The sequence below is a fragment of the Anastrepha ludens genome, chromosome 5 (assembly GCF_028408465.1).
Source record: "Anastrepha ludens isolate Willacy chromosome 5, idAnaLude1.1, whole genome shotgun sequence".
In the NCBI taxonomy this organism is placed as follows: Eukaryota; Metazoa; Arthropoda; class Insecta; order Diptera; family Tephritidae; genus Anastrepha; species Anastrepha ludens.
Window position 1 is genome coordinate 48,177,544 of NC_071501.1, and position 23,041 is coordinate 48,200,584.

Genomic DNA, 23,041 nt, shown 5'->3' on the forward strand with positions numbered 1-23,041 from the left:
TATATTTCGGGATTAGAGAACAAAAACAAATTTTAATAATCGAAAATCACTTTATTGTTTTTCAAAATATTCTCCATAAAGATTTATACACTTTTGCATGCGTTTGAACCAATTGTCGAAGCACTTATGCCACTCTGAATGAGGTACCTCCAAAATATGCATTCTGAATGCCGCAACCGCTTCTTCAGGTGTCGAAAAACGTTGACCTCTCAGTTTGTTTTTACGTACGAGAATAAAAAGAAGTTATTCGGTGCCAAGTCAGGACTATACGGCGGATGACCCATTAATTCGATATGTTGGGTGCTCAAAAATGCAGTTGTTTGAGCCGATGTGTGAGAGCTCGCATTGTCCTGGTGAAGAGTGATCCGTCTTTGGCGAATGGTTTTCCTAATTTCTTGGAAGACAACTGGCAAAAAAATGGTTGTGTTCCACTCAGAATTTACTGTTCTGGGTTGTTCTAGTGGTGCGGTTGCGACATGTCCAGTTTTTCCGAAAAAACAGGCGACCATTTGCTTGGAAGTGCTTCGTGCGCGTACAACTTTTGTTGGATTTGGCTCATCTTGAAACACCCATACAGTCGACTGCTGTTTACTTTCGGCCTCATACGCGTAAATCCATGATTCATCACCTGTCACGATGTCATAGACGTGTTTCGACGCCCCGCGATCGTATTTTTTGAGCATTTCCTTCGACAAATCGACACGAGCCTTTTTTTGAGCGATTGACAAATTGTGTGGGATCCAACGCGAACAAATTTTTTTGACAGTCAAATGTTTCTGGAATATTGAATGTATGTTGGTCCCACTAATGCCTAAGATTGTCTCAATCTCACGATAGGTCACATGACGATCTTGCAATATCAGTTCGCGCACAGCATCAATGGTTTTCGGAACAACAACTGATTTAGGACGACCTTCACGAAATTCGTCTTGGAGTGAACTACGGCCACTATTGAATTCACCATACCATCGATAAACACTGGTCCTTGATGGATCGCCAAAAAATTAATTAAGTTCATCCATGCAATGTTGCTGAGTTAATCCACGTCGAAAGTTGTAAAAAATAATCGCACGAAAATGTTCACGATTTAATTCCATTTTTAGACCGAGATGAATCTTTTAAGTTACTGTAAACAACACAAATAGCGCTGTAATTTCAAAACGTTCTGAGTACGTAAAAGCCAAAAAATGTCAAACTTTGCGATACAGCTGTCAGTTGCCCGATTGCAACACCAAAGGCACCCCTCGTATAATAAAAAAAAGTTGCTCCACCGTCTGCATCATTTCTCCTTGAAATGTTGATGGATCTGTGAAAAGTAAAAAAATCATGTAAAATAAAGTTGTAGTTATAGTCCATCGAGCCGGATTTTGGAATTTCGAAAAATTTTGTAATTTACGGCTTTTTAAAAAAAGTATGCGTTTTACGTTATAAATGTCCCACTTTAATTATGTTCATAAAATTTTTTGATAAAAATATCAAAAATCAAATCTATAGAGAAAACACTTTCGAATATTAAAATAAAAACGCATCAAAAATATTTAAATCTGTATGAGTTATCATGCAGACCGTGCCGGAAAAAGTAATTTCGAGAAAAACGAGTTTGAAGTTTGAGGTACAGGAGCGCGCGGACCGCTCTCTACCTATTTAATGCGCTGTAGAAGATATAGTATTGGGAATTTCCCCATAAAAATTTCACAGTATATTCTTAAGGTACTATACTTTCGAAATATCGAAAAAAAAATCGATTTTTTGAAAATTCTGGACGAATGCAACCCCTTAATTAATGTTTTGGATCCTTCACCTGTGATCTAAAAATTGATATGAAACAGCTAAATTAGAATTAAAAATGTACCTTTAAGTTGCGTTGCATTTAGTTGGGATTTATGGTGCTCGAAGGCTATAGATTCCTATTTGATTCCAAGCCCTGCTTAACTAAACGAACCATTCAGTTGAAAATATTGAGTCGTCGCTGTCTGAAATATTCGAAGAGTGGGGCTTGAGGGAAAAAGTCATATGTATTGCCACCGATAATACATTTTCAATGCTGAAGACTTGTGAGCAAAGACGGCATCTGCCACATGTACAATTTAGTTAACTTAGTTGGGTAAGATTGATTAAAAATACACGAAGTTTCCTTACTTTAAAAAATGTAAAGATGTTGTAAGATTTTTTAAATCTACCACCACTTCTACTGCAAAACTTCTCGTAGAACAATGCACTGGCAAAGCTTTAAAAGCTATTCAAGAAGTTTCAACCAGATGGAATTGTTGTTATGGAATGATTGCTCGAATTATTGAAATAAAAAATGCAACCAACATAACTCTGTTAAATTGTGGCAAATATGCACCAAAGCTCCACTTGAGGCTTGACTCTGAGGTGACTCTAAATTATTTTGAAGCTTTTTGTTGATATAATTCAACGATTATCTTGTTCAAAGAAAGTGACTTCATCTCTTATCACGGCGACACATGGAGCCTGACGACACAGCGTTTGCGGAGGGCGCAACCTTGTATTGTATCATCCTTGATCTCTTATAATCTCACTTATATGTGTACTACACTAAGGAAATCAATATAAATTAAGAAAAAATATTTTATACAGGTATTTTAAAAGCAGTGGAAAGCGATTATTTCCCTATGAAAAATAAACCCTGCCCCGGATATGTACAATATTTGACATGCTGCAAAAAAGAAGAGTTTAGAAGTGAAGAAAACGCTGGACAGGCATCCAAGGCGTTGGAATCCGGCGAAACTGAACCTATACCGCATGTGTAAGTTAAGTGGCCCCAGGCGCATATATTACGATGACGCAATTAATTGCGATAAATGGTTCGTGGAAAGATATGCTTTGAAGGGTGCCAATGTGATCGGCAAGATGCTTGAACGCGAGGATAACTGAAATGCGGTTAAAAGATAGAGAAGAAAGATATACCTCGACGCGGTACAACAACACCAGCCTCACAGACAGAGGTATAAGAAGACGAGCCTTTAGCATGAAGGTGGCTACAAGCATGGTGGACCCAGTTGTGGGTGAATAGAACTGGTCCATTTCATGGACGTCATTCTGAGCCCTTCCGAAGTAATGTAGAATGTGGTTCCGGGAAGTGAGGCTTCCCAGAAGTGGAGGGATGATTGTTTTAGTGACCACACCACACGATGCATTAGACGACGATTGCTGTAAGTGCGAAAGCATTTTGAACCCTACCTCACCCACCAAAAAACAAAAAATCAATCACAAGGATCCTTTGTACGAGTTTTGACATCCGTTGGAAATTAACCCAAAACATGTTTATTTAAAAAAAGAGGCATTAATGTATATATTTTTCTATTTTTATGTATTTTTCTTTTTATTTTATTAACATTAAAATGCGAGAAGCGTATTCATGGATTGACTTAAATTATATGCCGTATTTTAATATTTAAAAATGTAAATTATTTTATAAAACAGCGCTAAATTAACAAAAAAAAAATTATTTCAGTTTCTAATTTATCTTATGATTTAAAGAAAAATAATAAAATATCAAGTCCATTAGTTAAATAAAGTGTTCTTCAACAATGATTAGAAAAATAATAATAAATGCATAAAGTGCATTGAATTAAGTGATTAGTTTTTGGATACGTTTATTTGTATTTCTTTTTTTTTTGCTTAACTTAAAATTTTATTTATATCTAGATATGTATATATGTATAAGAGTTATAGCTTAGTAACTAGTTTAACTATTTTATATTTTCCTTTCATATTTACATGCATTGATTTCATGCGAAAATTCTAAGAAACAATGTTTTTTTGCCTCTCGTAAAGTCATCATACGATTTGCATCCTCACGCCATAAGTCTGATGCAGAAAGAACATTGAGAATATGCTATTAAATTCATTTTATTACCGAAGGCAAAGAGCACAAACTAATTGCTTACATTATTCTTGCGTAGGTAGAGTGAATGCAACAAATGTGTGTGTTTTTTCAATATAAATGTTTTTTATTTGGAAATTTTGACGCTTTCACTATATAAATATACCAATTCAGTTCCTTTTGAGGATTTTCTTTAAATATAATTTAAGATAATTTTTTACATCATTCTGTGAATTTACAAAATAGGAACGCACGACTGCATAACACCAGCTACACAAGACGCATACATATGTATATAAGACTATGATCAATCAAAAATATTAGTTAAGAAAAAAGTCAAACCTTTCTCTCTGGAATGCTAATTTATATGTATTTACGATACGTATTAACTCGTCTTCCATAGCTGCCGTCGAATAGCACGCGTACCTTACAGTTGATATTTCATTTCACGATTGGTTTGTGAAAGGAAAGAAAATGAAAGTCCCTCGCTTATTTAAAACTATTTTAGTGTGTGAGTAACAAAAATATTCATAAGAAATGCGACTTGACCAGTTTTGAATATATTTATGTGAATTTGATTTGATGGTGAAATTGTTAGTGGTATTAGTTTTTTGGATATGGGCAATAAAAATGCTGGAATTGCAAAAAGACCATTGGCAATTTTTCTTTCACGCTTTGTTTGTTGATCTAATGTGGTCTTGCGGAGAAAATGCTATGCACCATAAAAGTATGATACGATTTACATTTGAGACGGCATCATACTTTAAAAACACTTAAAAAACACGGTACAATCAACCATTTACTCTAAAACACATCTCAACTCTTTTTAAAAATAACGGGTTTACTAATTACCTTAACTATGATTAATTATCTACATGTTACTTAAATGTCTAAAATGTGTTCATAAAAACATTAGTATTTCCTTTTCATATTGAACTACATTAATGGCTACTACTTAAATATTTTCATTTTGCTAAACGTGAAAAGATGTAATAATTTTGTTAGCAATATGCGTTAATATTTTTAATAATTTACTTGATTAGAATCTACTATATAAATATTAGGATTTACTAAGTATTTTGCTTGAGGTTTACGTGAGCGCCGGTTTTTTTGCGCCTATTTTCACTTCATTTGCTGAGCTTTTAGGTTTGCCGACAGGATTTGTGCCTGTTACAGTTGCCATATTTTTTAACCGTTCAACGGAATTCGGATCATGATCCTCATCGACATCTGTCGCATCAACCGGCTTTCGACTAGACGCTGGCGGTGTCAACAAGCCCTCGGGGCATAGCAAACCTGTAGCTGGCGATGCTTCCGTGCAGATTTTATTTGCTAAGCTATGTTGCTGTAGTTGGGCAATGCGATCCTGGTATTAAAACAAATATATGGAGTTACATTGCTTGCCATTCAATTATCGAGACCACAAAGTGCATTTCATATGTGTCACCACAAATACTTACAAACATTCCCATTGATATTGTGTGCGTTTGTATAATGTGCGAATCATCTGTAATAATATTTGGGCAAATGTGGGCTAAACCGAATCGATTTGTGACCTGATCATTTTGCTCCATCAGTGCAAGATATGTTGACTCTTCGCGCACCACTTGGAAAAAGGGTTGCATCCAGCGCGCACATGGGTCAATCGCCTCCCAATCGAGCCCAGAACAACGTAGTGCTATCTCTCTATATTCAAAATAAACAGTTTATATTAGTATATTAATATGAAATAGAAAGAATTTATATTATGTTAATACCTATTGAAGGTGTGACTCATGGCGGCCGCAGCTATGATCGAATAGCTATATTCGGCAATCCCCAAATCTAACGAGCACAAATCTAGCAACTGCGCAGTTTGCACAAATTCCATGCCCGAAAATTGTGGATAAATGAAGGCATCGTTTGTGTCCTCTTCACCCTCAGTTGATGCCGCTGATTTGGTTTTGCACGTAATACGTTTAAATGACGCAGGAGTTCTGTTGTTAACGTTTAGTTGCATATAGACGCCAAGCCATCCCATGGGTGTAACGGGATTTATACTCCATTCCAGCGTTTGTAGTAATAGCACTTCATGCTGTAAGATATCTGATTCTTGGCACGCGCCGTCCGTCACATAGGCGAATTCACCAATTTTTGGCGGGTAAATTTCTTCTACTTTCGCTGCAACAAACAAACATGTTATGCCAATCAGCTGTAGATGTGTCTTCTGTATGTTTTTTTGCACGCTGAGATAGCGATCCAAGTAGTCAACTGCCAGGTAATACGTTTCCCGTTGTAGTTTGTACACTTCGCACACCTCAATTAGCCAATCAAGCAAAATTGCACGCATACGCGGCTGCAAGCTGGGATGGCGCTCCAACATTGAACCTGACCGCAAGCAGGCTGCTTGTTGGTCCTTTTTGCACATCAGCTGCCAAACATCGTCGGCATTTGCCCAACTTAATGATGGCAAAGGGCACTGTCGGAGCTCTTCTGGTTCCGCACCAGGAGTCATACAGTTGAATTGCGTACCCGTATAGTCGTCCAACGTCTGGATTACCGTCACGTTACTTGGGTTCGCAACAATTTTATTTGCCATTTGAGTAATCTGTCCGGGGGTACGTTCGACTACTTGGTTGATGGTATGCATCTCGTATATGTGATGCGTTCCTTTAGAACTGTCTACGGAACAGATTGATGGCGATGTCGTTGCAGACACAACTTCATCATCTTCTTCCTCGACATCATCGTCATCTTGCCGTAGACTGTTCGGACTGTCGGGTATGCAATCAGCAGTCGCATCAAAGTCCGCTTCTGCAGGCAGGTAGTCGCAGGAACTGTGAGTGTCGATTTCGTGGACAAACATGTCGACAGGCGATGGATACATGGACGAAGCCATTGAACTGGCATCGCTTTTGTATGGTGAGGGAAGCGCTTGCTTGCGCTTAGCCGATGGTGGTTCAGAGCCAAGATCGGGATCCTGAAAAGAAAAAGTAATACCCTTTAATTTTTGATATACAATTTCTCGCAGTTAATTTATTATAGTTAAGGCTAATTTAAATTAAAAATAAGTAGTTGATTTGCTAATTTATTTTATACACACTATTTCATAGAAATTTTCTTTTTCAATATGCTGAGGTACAACATCTCATTTGCGCAGACAACTACGTATATAGCGGGTATTGAATTTCTACATCAATAAATTTCTATTATTTACAACTTTTCTTTTACACAAATAACAAAAATCGCAATCGAAATTGATCTCGCAACGTCACAAAGCTTTGCTACCGAAATCCCTGAGTCGCTGAGTGGCTGAATGAGGCGGAGCTGCAGCGTTTGAAATATTTGAATCAGCATTTGTGCAACGGTCGCCTGAACTATAAAGTGATCGAGCGGTGCCTGGAGCAGACGAAATTGCACTCGGAGCAACACAACAAATGCTTTAGGCGTTTTGTTGCAGTATGTGGTGTTCGTTGTAAGTACAGAACACAAAAACACTCCCACGCATATTCATGCATCTCATTTGCACAGCCAACCATACATACTTATGTATGTGTGCATGTATGGGTATGCATAGTGATCTTTGCCAGAGGTAGAAAGAAGTTTGTAAGCTGTCTTTGACACGGAACAATTAACTACGAATTTCGGGTGGGTCTTAATTTATTGTGTCTAAGGGTCGTTGACCAAAACAACACACAATTAAAAATTATATTTATGGTTTTTCCAAATCCATTTTGGGGACAAAAGCACGTGTCAATACAAAAATACAAAACATCCCAAATCTATATATTAATACGGAGGGCAAAATTTTGTCGTACCTTTTTTTAGTATTTATAGTCAGAGAAAAAAGTTGAAACATACATATACCCATGGATAGCATATGTGGAGACGGTTTGCACAATGTATTAAAATAGATACATATGTGAGTGAATAGGTGCAGGTAAAATTAATCACACCATTTTACCTGTGTTATAATATATCATGCTATATTATGTATCATGATATTATATATTTGTATCATGATATAAAAGTTTATGAAACAACTCAATACTATTATAAATTTGATTCAAAAATTATGATGGTCATGGATTAACTAATGATTGTTTTTTATTATGCTTTTTCAAACAAAATTAATTTCTTTTCGTAATACATGAAATTAAATGATTCCAATTCATGAATAAAAAAAAATTTTGATATTTGAAATACACAAATATAGGATCGCTTAATGTAGGTAAAATGGGATATTTTTCACATTTAATTTTACTACATCTATTCACATAGGTATATCATGTAAAAAGTTTCAACATAAGCTATCTATTTGTATATGTTTCAACTTTTTCTATGACAATAAATACTAAAAAAAGGTATGACTAAATTTTGTTCTCCGTATTTAGGTAGGTAGGGTGGTTGTCGCAAGACACACTTAGACCTTCGGCAGGTCCATTGTGATACCACTGGAGCTTATCCTTACTCTACGTGTTCCCTTTCAAACCATCCGGTTGCTTTAATAAACGAGCAGAGCTTCGTTAGTTTTAGATGGGCTACATCGGTTAGAAATGCTGTATCGAGGGTGCGCAGCCTTCTCCTAGCTAGGCTTTCACACTCACATAAAAGGTGTCTGACTGTTTCCTCTTCTTCTGTATTTAGACAGCTTCTACAGAAATCGAAGTAAGGTAGTCCTAACCTTCTAGCGTGGCTGCCTATTAAACAATGACCTGTTAATACACCTATCATTTTTCTTATAGATTCCCTGTTGAATCTTAGCAAGATCTTCGATCGACCGCTGTTCCAGTTCGGCCATGTCTGTCTGCTTAGTTCGCATGTTGTGAGGTTTTGCCAGATTGTATTTACCTTTTTGATGGTTTCCCTGTCTATAAGTAATTTACAAGTGGCTATAGGCATGGGTATCAGCGCCTTATCCGGTTCGAGATCGAGCGTTGTACCGGCTCTTGCAAGTTCATCCGCCTTACAATTTCCTGGAATGTCCCTGTGGCCTGGTACCCAGATAAGGTGCACCTTGTAGCACTTAGATACGTCATCTAGTAGTTTAAAACATTCTAGAACTGTTTTTGACGAGTGTGTCTTTGATTCCAGCGCTTTTATTGCTGCTTGACTGTCCGAGTAAATGAAGACTTCATTTGTGGATAATACTCTCGTTTTTATTTCTTTAAGCCCCTCTTTTATGGCAGTGACTTCCGCCTGAAACACACTGCAATGATCAGGTAAGCGGAATGATTGGCTTACTCCGAGTTTGTCGGAGTAGACCCCTCCCCCTACTTTGTTATCCAGTTTTGAGCCATCTGTGTAGATGTTTACTTCATTTATCTTAACAATGAGCCCGTTATCCCATTCCTCTTTGGAAGGAAATACTGTGACGAAGGATTTATACAAATTGATGTCCTTGGTCCTACAGAAATCCGTTGTGTTGGGAATGCAGGGGAATTGTGCTAAAATTTAGGAGTGTCCTCTTTGGTTCGTTCTGAGTAGGCCGATTTCTCTTAGCCTGAGAGTTGCTTTGGCAGCTGTTTGCTTACCGTACTGCTCTATTGGTAAAATGTTAAGCATGATATTTTGTGCATCTGTCGTATGTTAGGATAGGTCTGACAATTGCCGTGTAAAGCCAGTATACGATAGATGGGGAGAGACCCCAACTTAGTCCTATCAGCTGTTTACAAGAGTATAGTGCTATTGTCGCCCTTTTTACTCTATCTTCGACATTTGCCTTCCATGTTAGCTTTCGGTCTAGTATTAGACCTAAGTAGCGGGCCTCATCACTAAATGACAGTGCCGTTCCTCCTAGAGTCGGAGGAGTTATATTCGGTATTTTGTGTTTCCTGGTAAATAGGATTAGTTCAGTTTTATTGGGGTTGACGCTTAGCCCATTTGCTTTTGACCAGTTTTCAACCATATTTAGTAAATCCTGCATGACTTCTATGAGTGTATTGGGGAATTTCCCCCTTACTACCATTGCAACATCGTCCGCATATGCTACTACGTGTTGTCCTCTGTTGGTTTTAAATGCGTAAGTGATCTATTCTTTTGTTGTTGTTTTGTGTGTTTGTTTACATCCTGTTTGCAATTTCACCCCTAAATTTGTTGTTGTAGTATTGCCAAAATCTTTCGTGGATTCAGAGACGATGACAAAGCTTGACACTACCTGAATTACCTGCAGAACGAGGGTACATAAGGCAGAGGACAAAATTAAATTCTGACTTGCAGAACCAAGTACACTACATATAATTTTGAGAAGGTTTGGGACAAGCTAAGTCCGAAACTAATCTCAAAACAGCCCGACCACGGCACTCGATATATTCCGGCATAAAAGTGCAAACGACATGATTTTCGGCTTTATTTGAAGTTATGTTTTTTTAAAGGTCTTGAAAGTGTCTCAAAGTACATACAAAGTGGTGTCAGAAGATAAACAGTTGAGATAATATTACGACATTAAAAAAACGTATTTAACCTCAAATATAGCGCAAAATAGTATTGTTAAGTTTGAATTTTTCTATAAAAAGTTAAACTCAGACAAGAATTATTGTTTTTTTTTTAAGCCAATACGAAAAGCATCAACAATTCAACATTTTTATAAGCAACATTGAAATGCAGTTTTTCGAAAAGAAATGTGTTTTCAGCAGCAATACCAAATATCAATAACGACAGTCGCTTCTACTTATACATTACTGAAACGGCCCGAATTTATACTCGACCAAAGCCTATCACTTCAGCAACATGTATGGAGTATGTTTATGGCGTTAGGTTATATTAGGTTGGACTTGGCTCATCCTGTAGATCGCACATAGATCAGAAATTGAGCTACAGTGATACCAAGTTTTTGTATGGCGGGTTTAAGAACTTTATATTTTGTCTTTAATTTAAGTAGGTTGCTAATTTTTTGAACTGCCACACAGAACCCAAACAGTTTATTCGTGTTTTGCTAAATGCAGGGCAGTGGTAGAGTAGGTGTTCCAGAGTTCTTCTCGCGTTGACTTCGTTACATATTGTGCATGAATCGTTCTGCACTAGCTGCAGTTTGACCGCGTACTATGGAGTGAGACAGTGCCCTGACATTGTGCCTGCGTAGCATGATTTCGCGATCCTGCATGAGCTGCCACTTTCCACTGTATACCGGCCGTACTAGCTACAGGAAGATTTGCGCGTTAATATATCCATTTTCTCATCTCTTTCAACTCCCTTTTATCCTGGATCTAATAGATGGTGGCTTATTTCTCAGTTCCTAGCTCATCCATCCTGTTCCGTTTATGACGTTATAACAACAACAATTTCATTAATGATTTTCAAATAAAATCAGCACCTTCCATTTCGGAATTAACAAAGTATGGATCAGAAGGTGCGAAAAAAATTCTGGCGAATAAAAATCATGTAATTTAATCCCGTAGCTGAAGAGAGCTTGAAATTCCCAGAACACCCAGATCCATTCAGCAAGTCCAGATATGTATTTGAATTGGGAAAATTATATTTTGTAAAATTTTGTAACATTAGGAGATAACTGATTTCTTTCTCATTGAGGTCATATTTATGAACGACAGTCTTGAATGTATGTACACCTTTACGCTTACACCCTTTTGTTGAGTATTTGCCTGAACCCCTCCTCCTCTTTGAGGTGCACGCCTACACATTTTCCCACAAATGGATCGACCTACGGTTTTATGCCGTTTTCGATGGTTTTTTATGAGTTTTTTCACGACAGAAAAACTGTCGGAGATTTGCCATTGCGTGCCGGTGTGCGACCGCTATTAGAAAAAAACTTTTTTTATAATTTGGTATTTCGTGCCCGGCGTTTCCAACCCGTGCAATTCCGAATGGTAATCACGCACCATCCCATTCGGTTGCGGTCCAATCGGTTACCAGTCGGAACGACAGTCTTTAGAATATTTTATTTCAGAAGAAATTTTCAATACATTTGAATTAGCCCGAACAGACCACAAATAGTTTCGATTTCCATTGTATTTAAATCTTAACCTGCAGATATTAAAAAGAGATTAGAAGTATCGGAACATAAATTTAAATAAAACAACGAAAATTCAAACTGATTGGGCAATCTTTTTATTTTATTTTTTCGTAAAACCATTCATGCCCTTTAGTTTTTAAAGGTAATCCCTTTCAAATGTTGGCCACAACTGCGCCGTAATTCGGTCATCCGTAAACACCAATTTTGAATCACGCGTTGGAGGACTTTTGTCGGTAGCTCGTGAATAGCTTTACTAATGTTGGCTTCCAATGCTTCCTTCCATCGGAGCTGGTTTATCCACAAAGAATTTAGACTTCCCATATCCCCCACAAATAAAAGTTCAAAAGTATGATTTCACACGATCTTGATGGCCAATCCACTGGTCCGAGACGAGAGATAAATTGCTCACCGAAACAAGTACGCAGTAAATCCATTGCTCCACGGGCTGTATGGCAAGTAGCGCTGTATTGCAGGAACCAAATGTTGTGGAAACCACGTGCTTCAATTTCCGACATCAAAAAGTCGTTTATCATGGCGAAATAGCTTTCCCCATTCACTGTTACATTGGCGCCAGCCTCGTTTTTGAAGAAATATGAACCGATAATTCCTCCAGCCCATAGACCGCACCAAACGGTTGTTTTCAATGTATGCAATGGATTTTCTTGAGTGGCTTCGGGTTGCTCTTTAGCCCAAATACAGAAATGTTGCTTATTGACGTAGCAATAAACCAAAAATAGGTCTCATCGCTGAACACCATAAGTTGGACTGAGCGCGCGATGAACCCTTTTCCCAGAGCGTCGATTTTCGTAATACAATTGTACGATTTGTAAACGTTGTTGAGGCGTAAGTCTTTCCATGACGCCATGTCAATGAATATATTTAGCTTGACAGTAGTCACTCTATTGAAAAAAGTATCTCCGACCCGATCACCCTTTACATAGCAAGTAACGCTCATAATTAACGCGCCGTCAATGAGTATGCATTCGAGGCGTTTTTAAGTGTGTATTGTTTGGCTATTTGGCGCCATGATGTCGAAATTTTTTTTTAGTTGCATTTAACTGAATACGCTTATTTGATTTTTGTGCAACACATAAAAAATGCATTTAATTGAAGTGATTTTTTATATATATTGTACATTTTTCTCCTCGGATGGAACGCACCCAGTTCACTGACGGTGTGACAAAAAATATGGCTATGGTCGCCGGTTTGCAATTTGTAACCTACTCTACGTAGTTGGAGCAAGAACGACAGTTACCATAGATCTCACCAATCACCAACCGCATTTCTTTAAAGAAAAAATGTATTTAACTTTTTTTTAATGTATTTCAACTATTTTGTTTTTACAGTGATAGCCTGCAAAACACTTTACGCATTGCGCAAAATCGCTTTTGTTGTACGCAACAAAATATCAGCATCACAATCTCAGTTTTGTTGTAAACAAATTTATTATTATTTATATAATAAATTTATTATTTATTAATATTTATATAATAAATTTATATCTAGTTAAGGTAATTATATTCCACAACTTTTTTGGGATCTTTACCATTTCAACTACTTTTCTTTTTCGCTCGCACTTCATAATCGTATTAACTTCTTCTAAAATGAATCGCAGCGAATCTATGGCCAGTATGGCAAATGTAAACTGCAGTAAAATCCTCAATACAGCAGCAGCATTCAGAAATACAAGGGCGCAAGTAATTAAATCGAGCTTCGCAGCCACTCACGCAAATGTACAATTAAAAGTACATTCAAGCTTCATTACAATTACGTATATGTATGTAATAGGCGTTTGGTTTCCGTGACGGTTGAGGTTACACAAGCGCGAATGGACGATAAATGCACTTTTCCAATTCAATCTATTCTCAAAATATGTACACAGCTTTGCTTTAAAATTACATATATCTTTGGTTTTGTTGTATCAATTATTTTCACTGGTTTGTACCGAATAGTTTCACATTGCTTTAAGGTCACCTGTTCGCCGCCTTTGGTATTGAAATAGATTTGTGTATTTTTCGAGTGCGAATTTAATTTGCAAACACGAACACAAATGCAATACAAAAAGGGGAAATGCGGAAACTTATTTTACCGGAGACCGTTCACAGGGTGTAGTATATGAAAATATGTTTATATGCGCACAAGTTCCGTGCGCATTGACTATCTATGTTAAACTGATCGTGTGCAGCGATCGTTGACGATATCCTTTGTGCAACGAAGAAAGGCAGCTGCAACGAGGGTTGTTTGTTAACAAACTGTAGTCGTTTATGTAGGGGTATGAGAAGGTTTTAAAAGGCATCAAAAGGATACACACTGAAGGTTTTAGCTTTCTCATTCCAACACACACACACACACAACAGATAGCACACTCATACACACATATTCATAATTCAAAGTGAAGAAAATTGAGGATAGCATACTGGACAAGAAAAACGTTACACGAATTCCAACGTTCGCCTTGAGATATTTTTTATATTTTTTTATGTTTTTGCTTATATATACACGCACATATGTGCGCATGTGTATGTCTGTACACAAAAATGCAGTAGGTAGTTCAATTAAACAAGGATCTTTCAGTCAACCCAAGACGGCTTCCTTCTTATTTGTGTTTGTGATGAGTGTGAATTATTTTTCATTTTGTTTGCAATCGTTAACTTTTTGTAGTCTCCGAACAAAATTCCGAGGTAAGCCAGTCATAGTATGCTCGTAATCGCCGTACTTGCGATGCATTTCGAATTTGTAGTGTTCTTGGAGAGTTGCGAGAAATGCTTAAGATAATGCAATTCTCTCAAATCTATCTAACCAAACAACATATGTATATATGCAAGTACATATGTATATGTGTATGTATGTGAATAGGTATTTTAGGTATGTACCTAAAACTGTTTAAATATAATATATTACTCGTATGTGCAAGCGGTGATGTTGAAGCTGGCGTTAATTTAAAGATTGTGTCAATCGATTTTATGCCATTAAAATCAGCTCGTAAGTCAAGCAAACGGTAAATATTGCCTGCCATAAAAAACTCTTTAATGTTTTAGTATTTATTTTAATTTTCATGAAATTATATGGCCACGGTAAAAGCCTTAACAACTAAAAGTATAAACATTACATGTAAAGGCTTTATAAAAAGCTCAAGAACCTCCATCAGACAAATTGTGAGACTGAAAATTTTACGCTTGCAAGGAAATTGCGACAGTTAATATGTATGAACGTTCTACACAAGACAAATCTGTGGACGGAGCAGTCACAATAATTTAAGACAAAAAACAGCAGCTGCATATGAATGACCTAATGTGATAAGGGTGTTTTATGCATAGAACCACACATACATAAATTGTAGCATACATCTGCATAAACCCGCCTCACAATTTGCTCGCCTATAAAGAAAGTCAAATAGTTGCACATTTTTGCATGTAAAGCAACTTAATATAAAGAAAACATAAACATAAAAACATGTATATCATTCAATAGACGATAACAAAGAAAAATAAGTAATAGGTATGTCTCAACTAACGATTCCGAAACTCAACTCAAATTCAAAAATCACAGCAAACACAATCATGACACATTTATTCCTACAAATTTATTGGTAACATATTATTTTTATGAGTAAAGTGAAGAAGAACTTTGAAAACTAACGTATCTTTACTCTCAACGATGACTGATACTGGCGTTGCGCATCTTTCTGGCCTGAGTAAAGCGGCGCGTATTTCAATACCATTCAACCACCAAAACAGTGCTTTGGAGTTAACATTCTATTTCTATATTCTACCAATGAAAAATTCCTTTATATAAATGTGCATACGTACATACATATGTGTATGTGCATGTATGCCGTTAGCCTGAGAGCACCATAACTTTAAAAACAGCTTATTTAATTTTTTAGAAATTTTTTCGGTGCTACTTTAAACGGCTGGAAGAAGAATACCCATACACTAGTAAAAAAAAAACCCGTCCTATGACGAGAACAAATCATTTTGATAAACAAATTTACTATTTAGATATATAAAATAGACATAGTTCAGTTTTATTAATTTAATTTATTAATTCTATTTGAGACTTCTAATTTAAGGCGGGGAAAATATTCATAGGGAAGTGCACATGGTATCGTGTAAAACAAAACGCGTATTTAATTTTTCAATGCATACTTTCAGGCAGGGTAGTTTGAAAAGTAATGCTTTGCTCCTTCTGCTTGACTTTTAATATCATATCGAAATTGTTCTTCAATAAGATCTTATTCTTGAAAGATACAGGTATAAGATAATAATACCAACGACAAGCCAAGAAACAAATGCTGGGTAAACTGAAGACCGCCTAAGCCCAGATAGAGGCTTCCGGATTGATATATAGATATATATATTGGATAGTTAGAAAGACATATACATATATCAAAATGCTCAGAATGATGAGCCATGTCTGTGCGTCCGTTGGTCCGCCACTGCGTACGATAACTCAAGCAAATTCTTAAATATTTCAATGAAACTTGGTACCATACATATATTATTCTTTATCCAAGTTAGGTTGATACAACTCCGAACACCTCCCACCTCATAAAATAAAGCATAAAATATTTCATCTGCTAAAAATGCTGCAAAATTACTAAAACTTCTGACAAATGATGAACTGCAAAAAAAAAAGGTCGGTCTCATGCCCACATCGCAGATTTCTCTTTCAAGGGCAATAACGCTATTCTTTCGGATAGCCAAGCCGCAATCCAGGCGCTGGACGCGACTATAACAACCTCTAAAGTGGTGGAGCAAAGTAGGAGTAGCCTCACCAACTTGAGTGAAAACCACAGAGTAACCTTAATTTGGGTCCCGGGACACCGGAACATAGAAGGTAACGAAAAAGCTGATGAACTGGCAAGAGGGGGATCTGCCATGAATAGCGATCTTGCACTAGGTGCGGTCAAGAATGCAATTTCACTAAAATACCTTCGAATTGCAGATTGTAGATGGAGAGACCAGACGAAATGCAAAATCAGAACGTTATGGCCCACCTACAACCTCAAGCAATCGTCGACATTAATAAACATGAAACGACGAGACACCTGTAGACTTACGGCAGTCATAACTGTCTTCTGGTCTATCGGAGAACAAGCCGCCAAAATGGGCATCCCTCATAACACATACTGTCATAGTTGTAAACAACCGGGGGAAAAAGAAACAATCTTCCATTTCCTCTGTGAATGCCCTGCCCTATGGAAGGACAGAATGTTAACCCTGGGCAAACCGCTGTTCGAGAGTCTCGAGCAGCTGTCTGGCTTAGAAGTCAACAACCTAATAAGGTTCCTAAACCGCACAGACTGGATATAGTCCTGCTGTAAATAACTGTTAAACAATTTGGTAACGAGGATGTCGCAACAAAATGGTGCGGAAGCGCTAGTTGGATTCTGGATGAATCACCACTCTAACCAACCAACCAACCATGCCCACATGGGCAAGCACGTGTAATCCGATAATGACTTAAATTGACCAGCTAACAATTTAAATTCGATGTGAATATGGACTGAATAATTAAGATGAGCAGAAAACCACGCCAAAGTTCGGTCTTATATAAACTTCGGTCCGGACCGAATTCAGTCTCGTTTACTCGTTATATTCTTTTGTTGAAAAAAGTCGACCTTTTCATATGGCAAACCTACGAAAATGCTACTCTGCGTCCTGCGAAAATGTTGTATATTTCATATGTAATAAGAAACAAGGAAAATTCAAATTTTATACAAATTAAAGTCAGCCGCCCTAGCTGAATGGATTCGTGCGTGACTACCTTTCGAAAGTCGCCGGTTCGAGTCTCCGTTCATGAAACACTAAATGATAGAAAGTTTTTTCTAATACCGGCCATAAAAGAAATCTTCTGCCATTCGGAGTCGGCCCTTGTCATTATGGAAGGAAGGAAGGAGCTCGGCCAAGCACTCAAAAAGGGTATACAAATTATGAATTAAATACAATAAAATTAACGATTAATCCCCTTTTTTCACCAATTTTCGGAGAACTACTTTGAGAACTTCATCACGTTTTTAGAGGGTAAAAAATGTGGCACTTTTGCCCGCTTCAACTGCAACATTTTGAAAGGTCATGAGAAAGTGTGACAGCCCAGGCGGAGAAAGGAATAAATCTAAAATTATTACGAGAAAGTAAGACGTTATAAGACGCAGAGATACGGCTGGAGGTTGTCCACTCTGCAGACTCTTGGGTTTACCAAAACTTTCAAAGTGGTTTCCTATGCTTCACAAAACTACGTAAATATGAAGTCAATACCTTAACTTATGATTTATATTTAAAGAAATCGCACAATTCTTACGATGAGGGTATTGCAACACTCGCAGCTATGAACACAAAATATACGTATAAATCCTCAAAGGTTCTGTTAAACCGAGCGGCACGAAGGGTGGTATTTAATGCAAATAGCAGATGTTGACATTACACCAAAGAAAATGGTACGAGACACACGAAGGACAAGACAAAGGGAATTAAACAAAGAAAGAGAGATGAAAAATGCATACATGCACACCGTAAATATACCCGTCGTACAAACGTGGCATCAACATGGGCGAATGTGGGAAATCGAAAAAGATTTGTAGTTGCACAAAAAATTACCATGCGCTGCTTCGGCTCTATACAGGAGTAAAGAATTACAATAACTTAAAACAAAACTTCAAAAAGGTTAAATAATGTTTAAATAAATTCTTAAAGTACAATAAATTATGAGTTGTCTGACGCCACCCTCTAAAGAAGAGAGGAAAACGAACATCAAGGAATACTGAGAAAAGCAAAGCACAAGAAAACTCCTTGACGAAGGTTGTGCATTCTATGCCACAATTCAAATAAAAGCCGGCATCTGCGCGTACTCACTATTAAAACACATATTCATGCACACGTATGTAGTCGCAATCGAGCAGTAGCGCATGCGTGAACACCTTGAGTGCAAAGAGGGGTTGTCAAACGTTACATGGAGACTTAGCGATCCTGCTGTTGCCGAACGCTCCCCAATGCATTGCTGTACACACAGCGAGGCGTATTACTATGATTGTCCAAGAAAAGTTAAGAAAAAATCGTTAAACCGCGTATGTGCATGTATATGTACATTTATTTGTGTTTGTAAATACAAGGGCGTAGGTAGCCAATCATAGAGGGTGAAGTGGGTGAAATTTTTCTGAGTATTCCATTTTTATTCCATTTACAGCGTTGTAAACATACAGAAAAACTAAACGATAACAAGTTTTTTCGAACTTTTTTCATACTCATCTAAAATTATATGGACTGTGGGCACTCAGAGTACATAAGCCTTGGAAAAAAAAAAATGTATAAATAATAGTTATTATATTTAAAAATGATTTTATCTACCATTTAAGCGAAACTCCGTCATCTGAAAAAGCGTTCCACTGTGGCTGTGGTGCATTGCACATCTTTTTTATAGAATCGGAGTACATATTTGCTTCGAAAATAACTAAGTACACAAAAAATCAATTAAAACTTCAGTGTATACAAGGCGCATTTATTAAAGGTTGTGGCACTAGACCAACAACAATGTTTTGTACGTTTGATTGTCACGGAAAAGTAGAAAACAATATATAATTCGCCTTGTTTTATTCTGTACTGACAGCCACATGGACACAGCGAAAGAAATAAAACACATCACCTGATTTACCAACACCACCTTTACCAGATTCGCCTTGGTAGTATATAAAATATTTAAAAAAAAGATTAATAAATTGCCAAAATTGACAAATATACATATAGAAATTTGTATACTATTTATTGTAAAGTCTCTTACAGTCTTATACTTAATTAAATATTTTTTAAATGAAAAAAAATAAAGTGACATAGAACTGATTGCCCAAATGAAAAAATAAAAATGTTCCTTTGCAATCATTTATACATCTCCATCAAGTTTCAGCAACAGGGATTTTCGAAATTATCAGAAAACGTTCCACGGCTTGTCTTCTACGGACGCATATGGGAAAGCTTTGTTATTTTTAATAACCGGATACTGGCTTAGCCAAATAGTTTCTGTAGATTTGATTACTATAGGGTATTTTTTTAGCTCCATGAGAACTATCGATATCGATAACTGTGGTTTGACAGCTGAGAATGGCAAACAATGTTGGCATTCCTATTCAGTAAGATTTGGATTTTAAAAAATTTAACAATTTAGAGAGCAAATAAATAGAAGAAAAAAATCAAATCGGCTGCTTTATTGGTACAAATTGTTTATGGTGCCTTTGCCACAACTGTTCCAATAAAGCTGAGAAAGTTTATAAAATAATTATATAAAATTTAGGAAGGCAGCTCCTCCAGTACTTTCCAATTTTCTTTTTTTCTTTGTTTACATTAAAAATTCATTTAAAATCTAAAGAATATCTTTTCAATGCATTAAGCTGAATAAAAAGTCTAAAAATACCCATAAAATCAGTGAAGTGATGAGCGTCGAACGATAGATGAGTAAAAATGAAAACTTTAATCGCGTTTTTCTCGAAATACGTTTTTTTCCGCGCTGTCGAATATAACTCAAAAAGTAATCAAGATATCAACTTAAAATTTTATTTCTTTAACATATTGGCCTTTGCATGTACCTCAAATTTTATATAATATTAATTATAACTAAATATTAAAAAAAAAAATTTTAATTTTTTGATCCATTTGTTTATAAAAAAGTGTAATTTTTTTCTCTCTCACATTAAAATTTTAATTTTTTTTTGTTAAAAGTAGGTAAATGCAAAGCGGAAACACGTATTTTAATGAAAAAATTTTGTATGGTTGATTTCAGTTGATTACAAGAGGCTGTACATTCCACGGCGCAAATTAAAGAAGCCACGTTTGAGCAGCTGTAGCGCCGCCATTTTTTTTTTTTTTAATTTTTTGTATATTCATTTAAACATGAATATTGATATGTAATTCATTTTAAGATAAGAAATATTCTCAGTTTTTCGCAAAAAATGATTGAAGAACTCGTCTGGAGGAGCTGCCCCCATTAAGTTTGTCCCTATGACAGTCAGTCGATAAAAGGGTATGGCAGAAGAAAAAGGAATAATTTGTATGCAGATTTATTATTGTTTAATCAAATTTCTTATTGGTTTTATAAAAAAATCTTTTTGTTTTTATTAATTAGAATATTTTATTATTTTATATATGTATATATAATATATATATATTTTATCGATAATAAATATTATCAAACCTTTACCAATTGGACATAAATGGCAAAGGTATTAATATTTTTTGATGGGATTTGGAAATTCAGAAATGTGTTGCGTTGCTCTTCCCCCCTGGCTGCGCTCTTGTGTATACATATGTACACATGTATGTAGGTTTATGCTATGCGTACATTCCTTTGAATGTATGTTGCAACCTTTGCTTCTCCTCGTTATTTTTTGTTTTAAAGTCCGCGCGAGGGTTCACATGTTATTTTCACAGGATAATATTATTGCTGAGATATGACTCTAATCAGCAATTACAAAGCACGTTATCTTTGGTCACAAAAAGGAACTAGCAAACTGAAGAGCTGTCGGTTGAAAATTCAGAGCAATTGAGGCGCACGATTAGTCTTGAAAAGTTATCATTGAAATAGAAACCAGTACTGCTAACGTACTGATGTACATATGTCCTCAAACTTATGTGTATATATACACTTTATACACACCATTATACCTATATATGTGTATATGCATGTGTAGGCACACACTTATAAACGATACACAAGTTTGGAGGGACCAACGGAACGGTATGTACTAACTGTGTGTATGCATACATGCATATACATACATACACACATATATTCGTATAACGTTGTCTAATTAAATATTCATAGGAACGACATTTGGCCCGTTCACAGACATCTTGGCAAGATGGTTTACTTTAGGAAGTCAAAAATTACAGCTTTAAGGAAGTAATGCAAGCTATGCTATGCATGTTATGTTTGAATTTCAACGGCAAAAACCAAAATACAAGTTACATTTATGTATAGTTAGTTGTTTATGTTTAGATCCTGCGGCGTTCATGATCATAGGCACCAAGAAGAAAACGAAAACAGAAATATTTAAAGGTTGGTTTGTCGGTCGACTTATTTTTAAAACGCATGGTATTTTGATACAGGCAGTTATTTCGCATTCAAACACGTGTAGCAGACTCAGCACATGTATGTACACTCATACAAATATATCTCTCATGTACGAAATGGACCGCTTTACGGCTATGTTAATAAATTTGCCGCATCTGGTTACTGGAAAAATCGCATCTTAAAAAAGTCAATACATTTCCGGCCGGCTTGGTGACGCGAATTGGCCACCTCGAAGCAGCGATTCGGATGCGTTAGACTTGTGTCTGTTGTGAGTAAAATTATCGATTTTATCATTTTATATGATGAGATAGAAAAGCTAATTTTCACTACATAAACATGCGAGAGGGGTTTACAATTTTACACTAAATTCTGCAGGAAATCAAATACTTTGGACGTATTTTATGAATATTAAACAACATTAAACAATTTCAATGGATATAAAACCAAGTCACATTGCAAATCTAGATCCGATGAAAGCGGAAAGAATTTTAGTTTTGGTAAATGGCATACTTTATAGAATAAGTGGAAAAATGTATCAAAAAAAGTCAATCGATGCGTATTGACAGGATTACAAATCTGTAGGAGCAAAAGAAATCGCGCGACTTTTTATTACAAATTTTAGTCTGCGGCGCTATTTTTTATAAAAAAAAATTAATTTATTCATTTGCTTGTATATCTCCGATAAAATATTATTTTATAGTGAAAATTTGGAATAAAAAGTCGCGCTTCTTTCTGATTTTTTTTTAAATATATTTATTTGCCTGTATATCTCTGATAAAAATGATGTGATTAAATATATCTCCATTCCAAATTCCACCGCTAATATATTGTAAATATGTAAATCTTGCGATATTAAGTAATTGACCATCTAACACCTTATAAATGTACGATCGATACATTTCAATAGAGTGACAATACCAAGCATGATTCAGTTAACTTTTCGTTCGCCATGCGAGCTTTGTATACATTATTATTAACACTTATATATACATATATATAATAAGTTAATGTTACTATTTACCGAGTTTTTGTAGGAAATATTGTTTAAAAATATTACCGTGTGTAATAATTTTCGTGTATTTAGTGATTGAAAAGAGCAACGACATAAGTGTTTTTTATTACCGACTTTTGAGCGGGGAAAACAAAAACATATTGCTCCTTCAGATTTGTAATCCTGGGGTCAA

General features: G+C 36.1%; 1 protein-coding gene across 2 annotated transcripts in view; it reads right to left on the minus strand.

The window, feature by feature from the left end:
- Positions 1 to 3,952: 3,952 nt before the first annotated feature.
- The window catches only part of LOC128863014 (G1/S-specific cyclin-E), a 42,305-nt gene continuing 23,216 nt past the window's right edge, over positions 3,953 to 23,041 (minus strand). For both annotated transcript variants that reach the window (XM_054101898.1, XM_054101896.1), the window contains 3 exons: positions 5,608 to 6,809; positions 5,311 to 5,536; positions 3,953 to 5,216 (listed from right to left, as the gene is read on the minus strand). In XM_054101898.1, the coding sequence (XP_053957873.1) occupies positions 4,941 to 5,216; positions 5,311 to 5,536; positions 5,608 to 6,809 (1,704 nt within the window). In that variant the 3' untranslated portion in view covers positions 3,953 to 4,940. The remainder of the gene's footprint in view (positions 5,217 to 5,310; positions 5,537 to 5,607; positions 6,810 to 23,041) is intronic.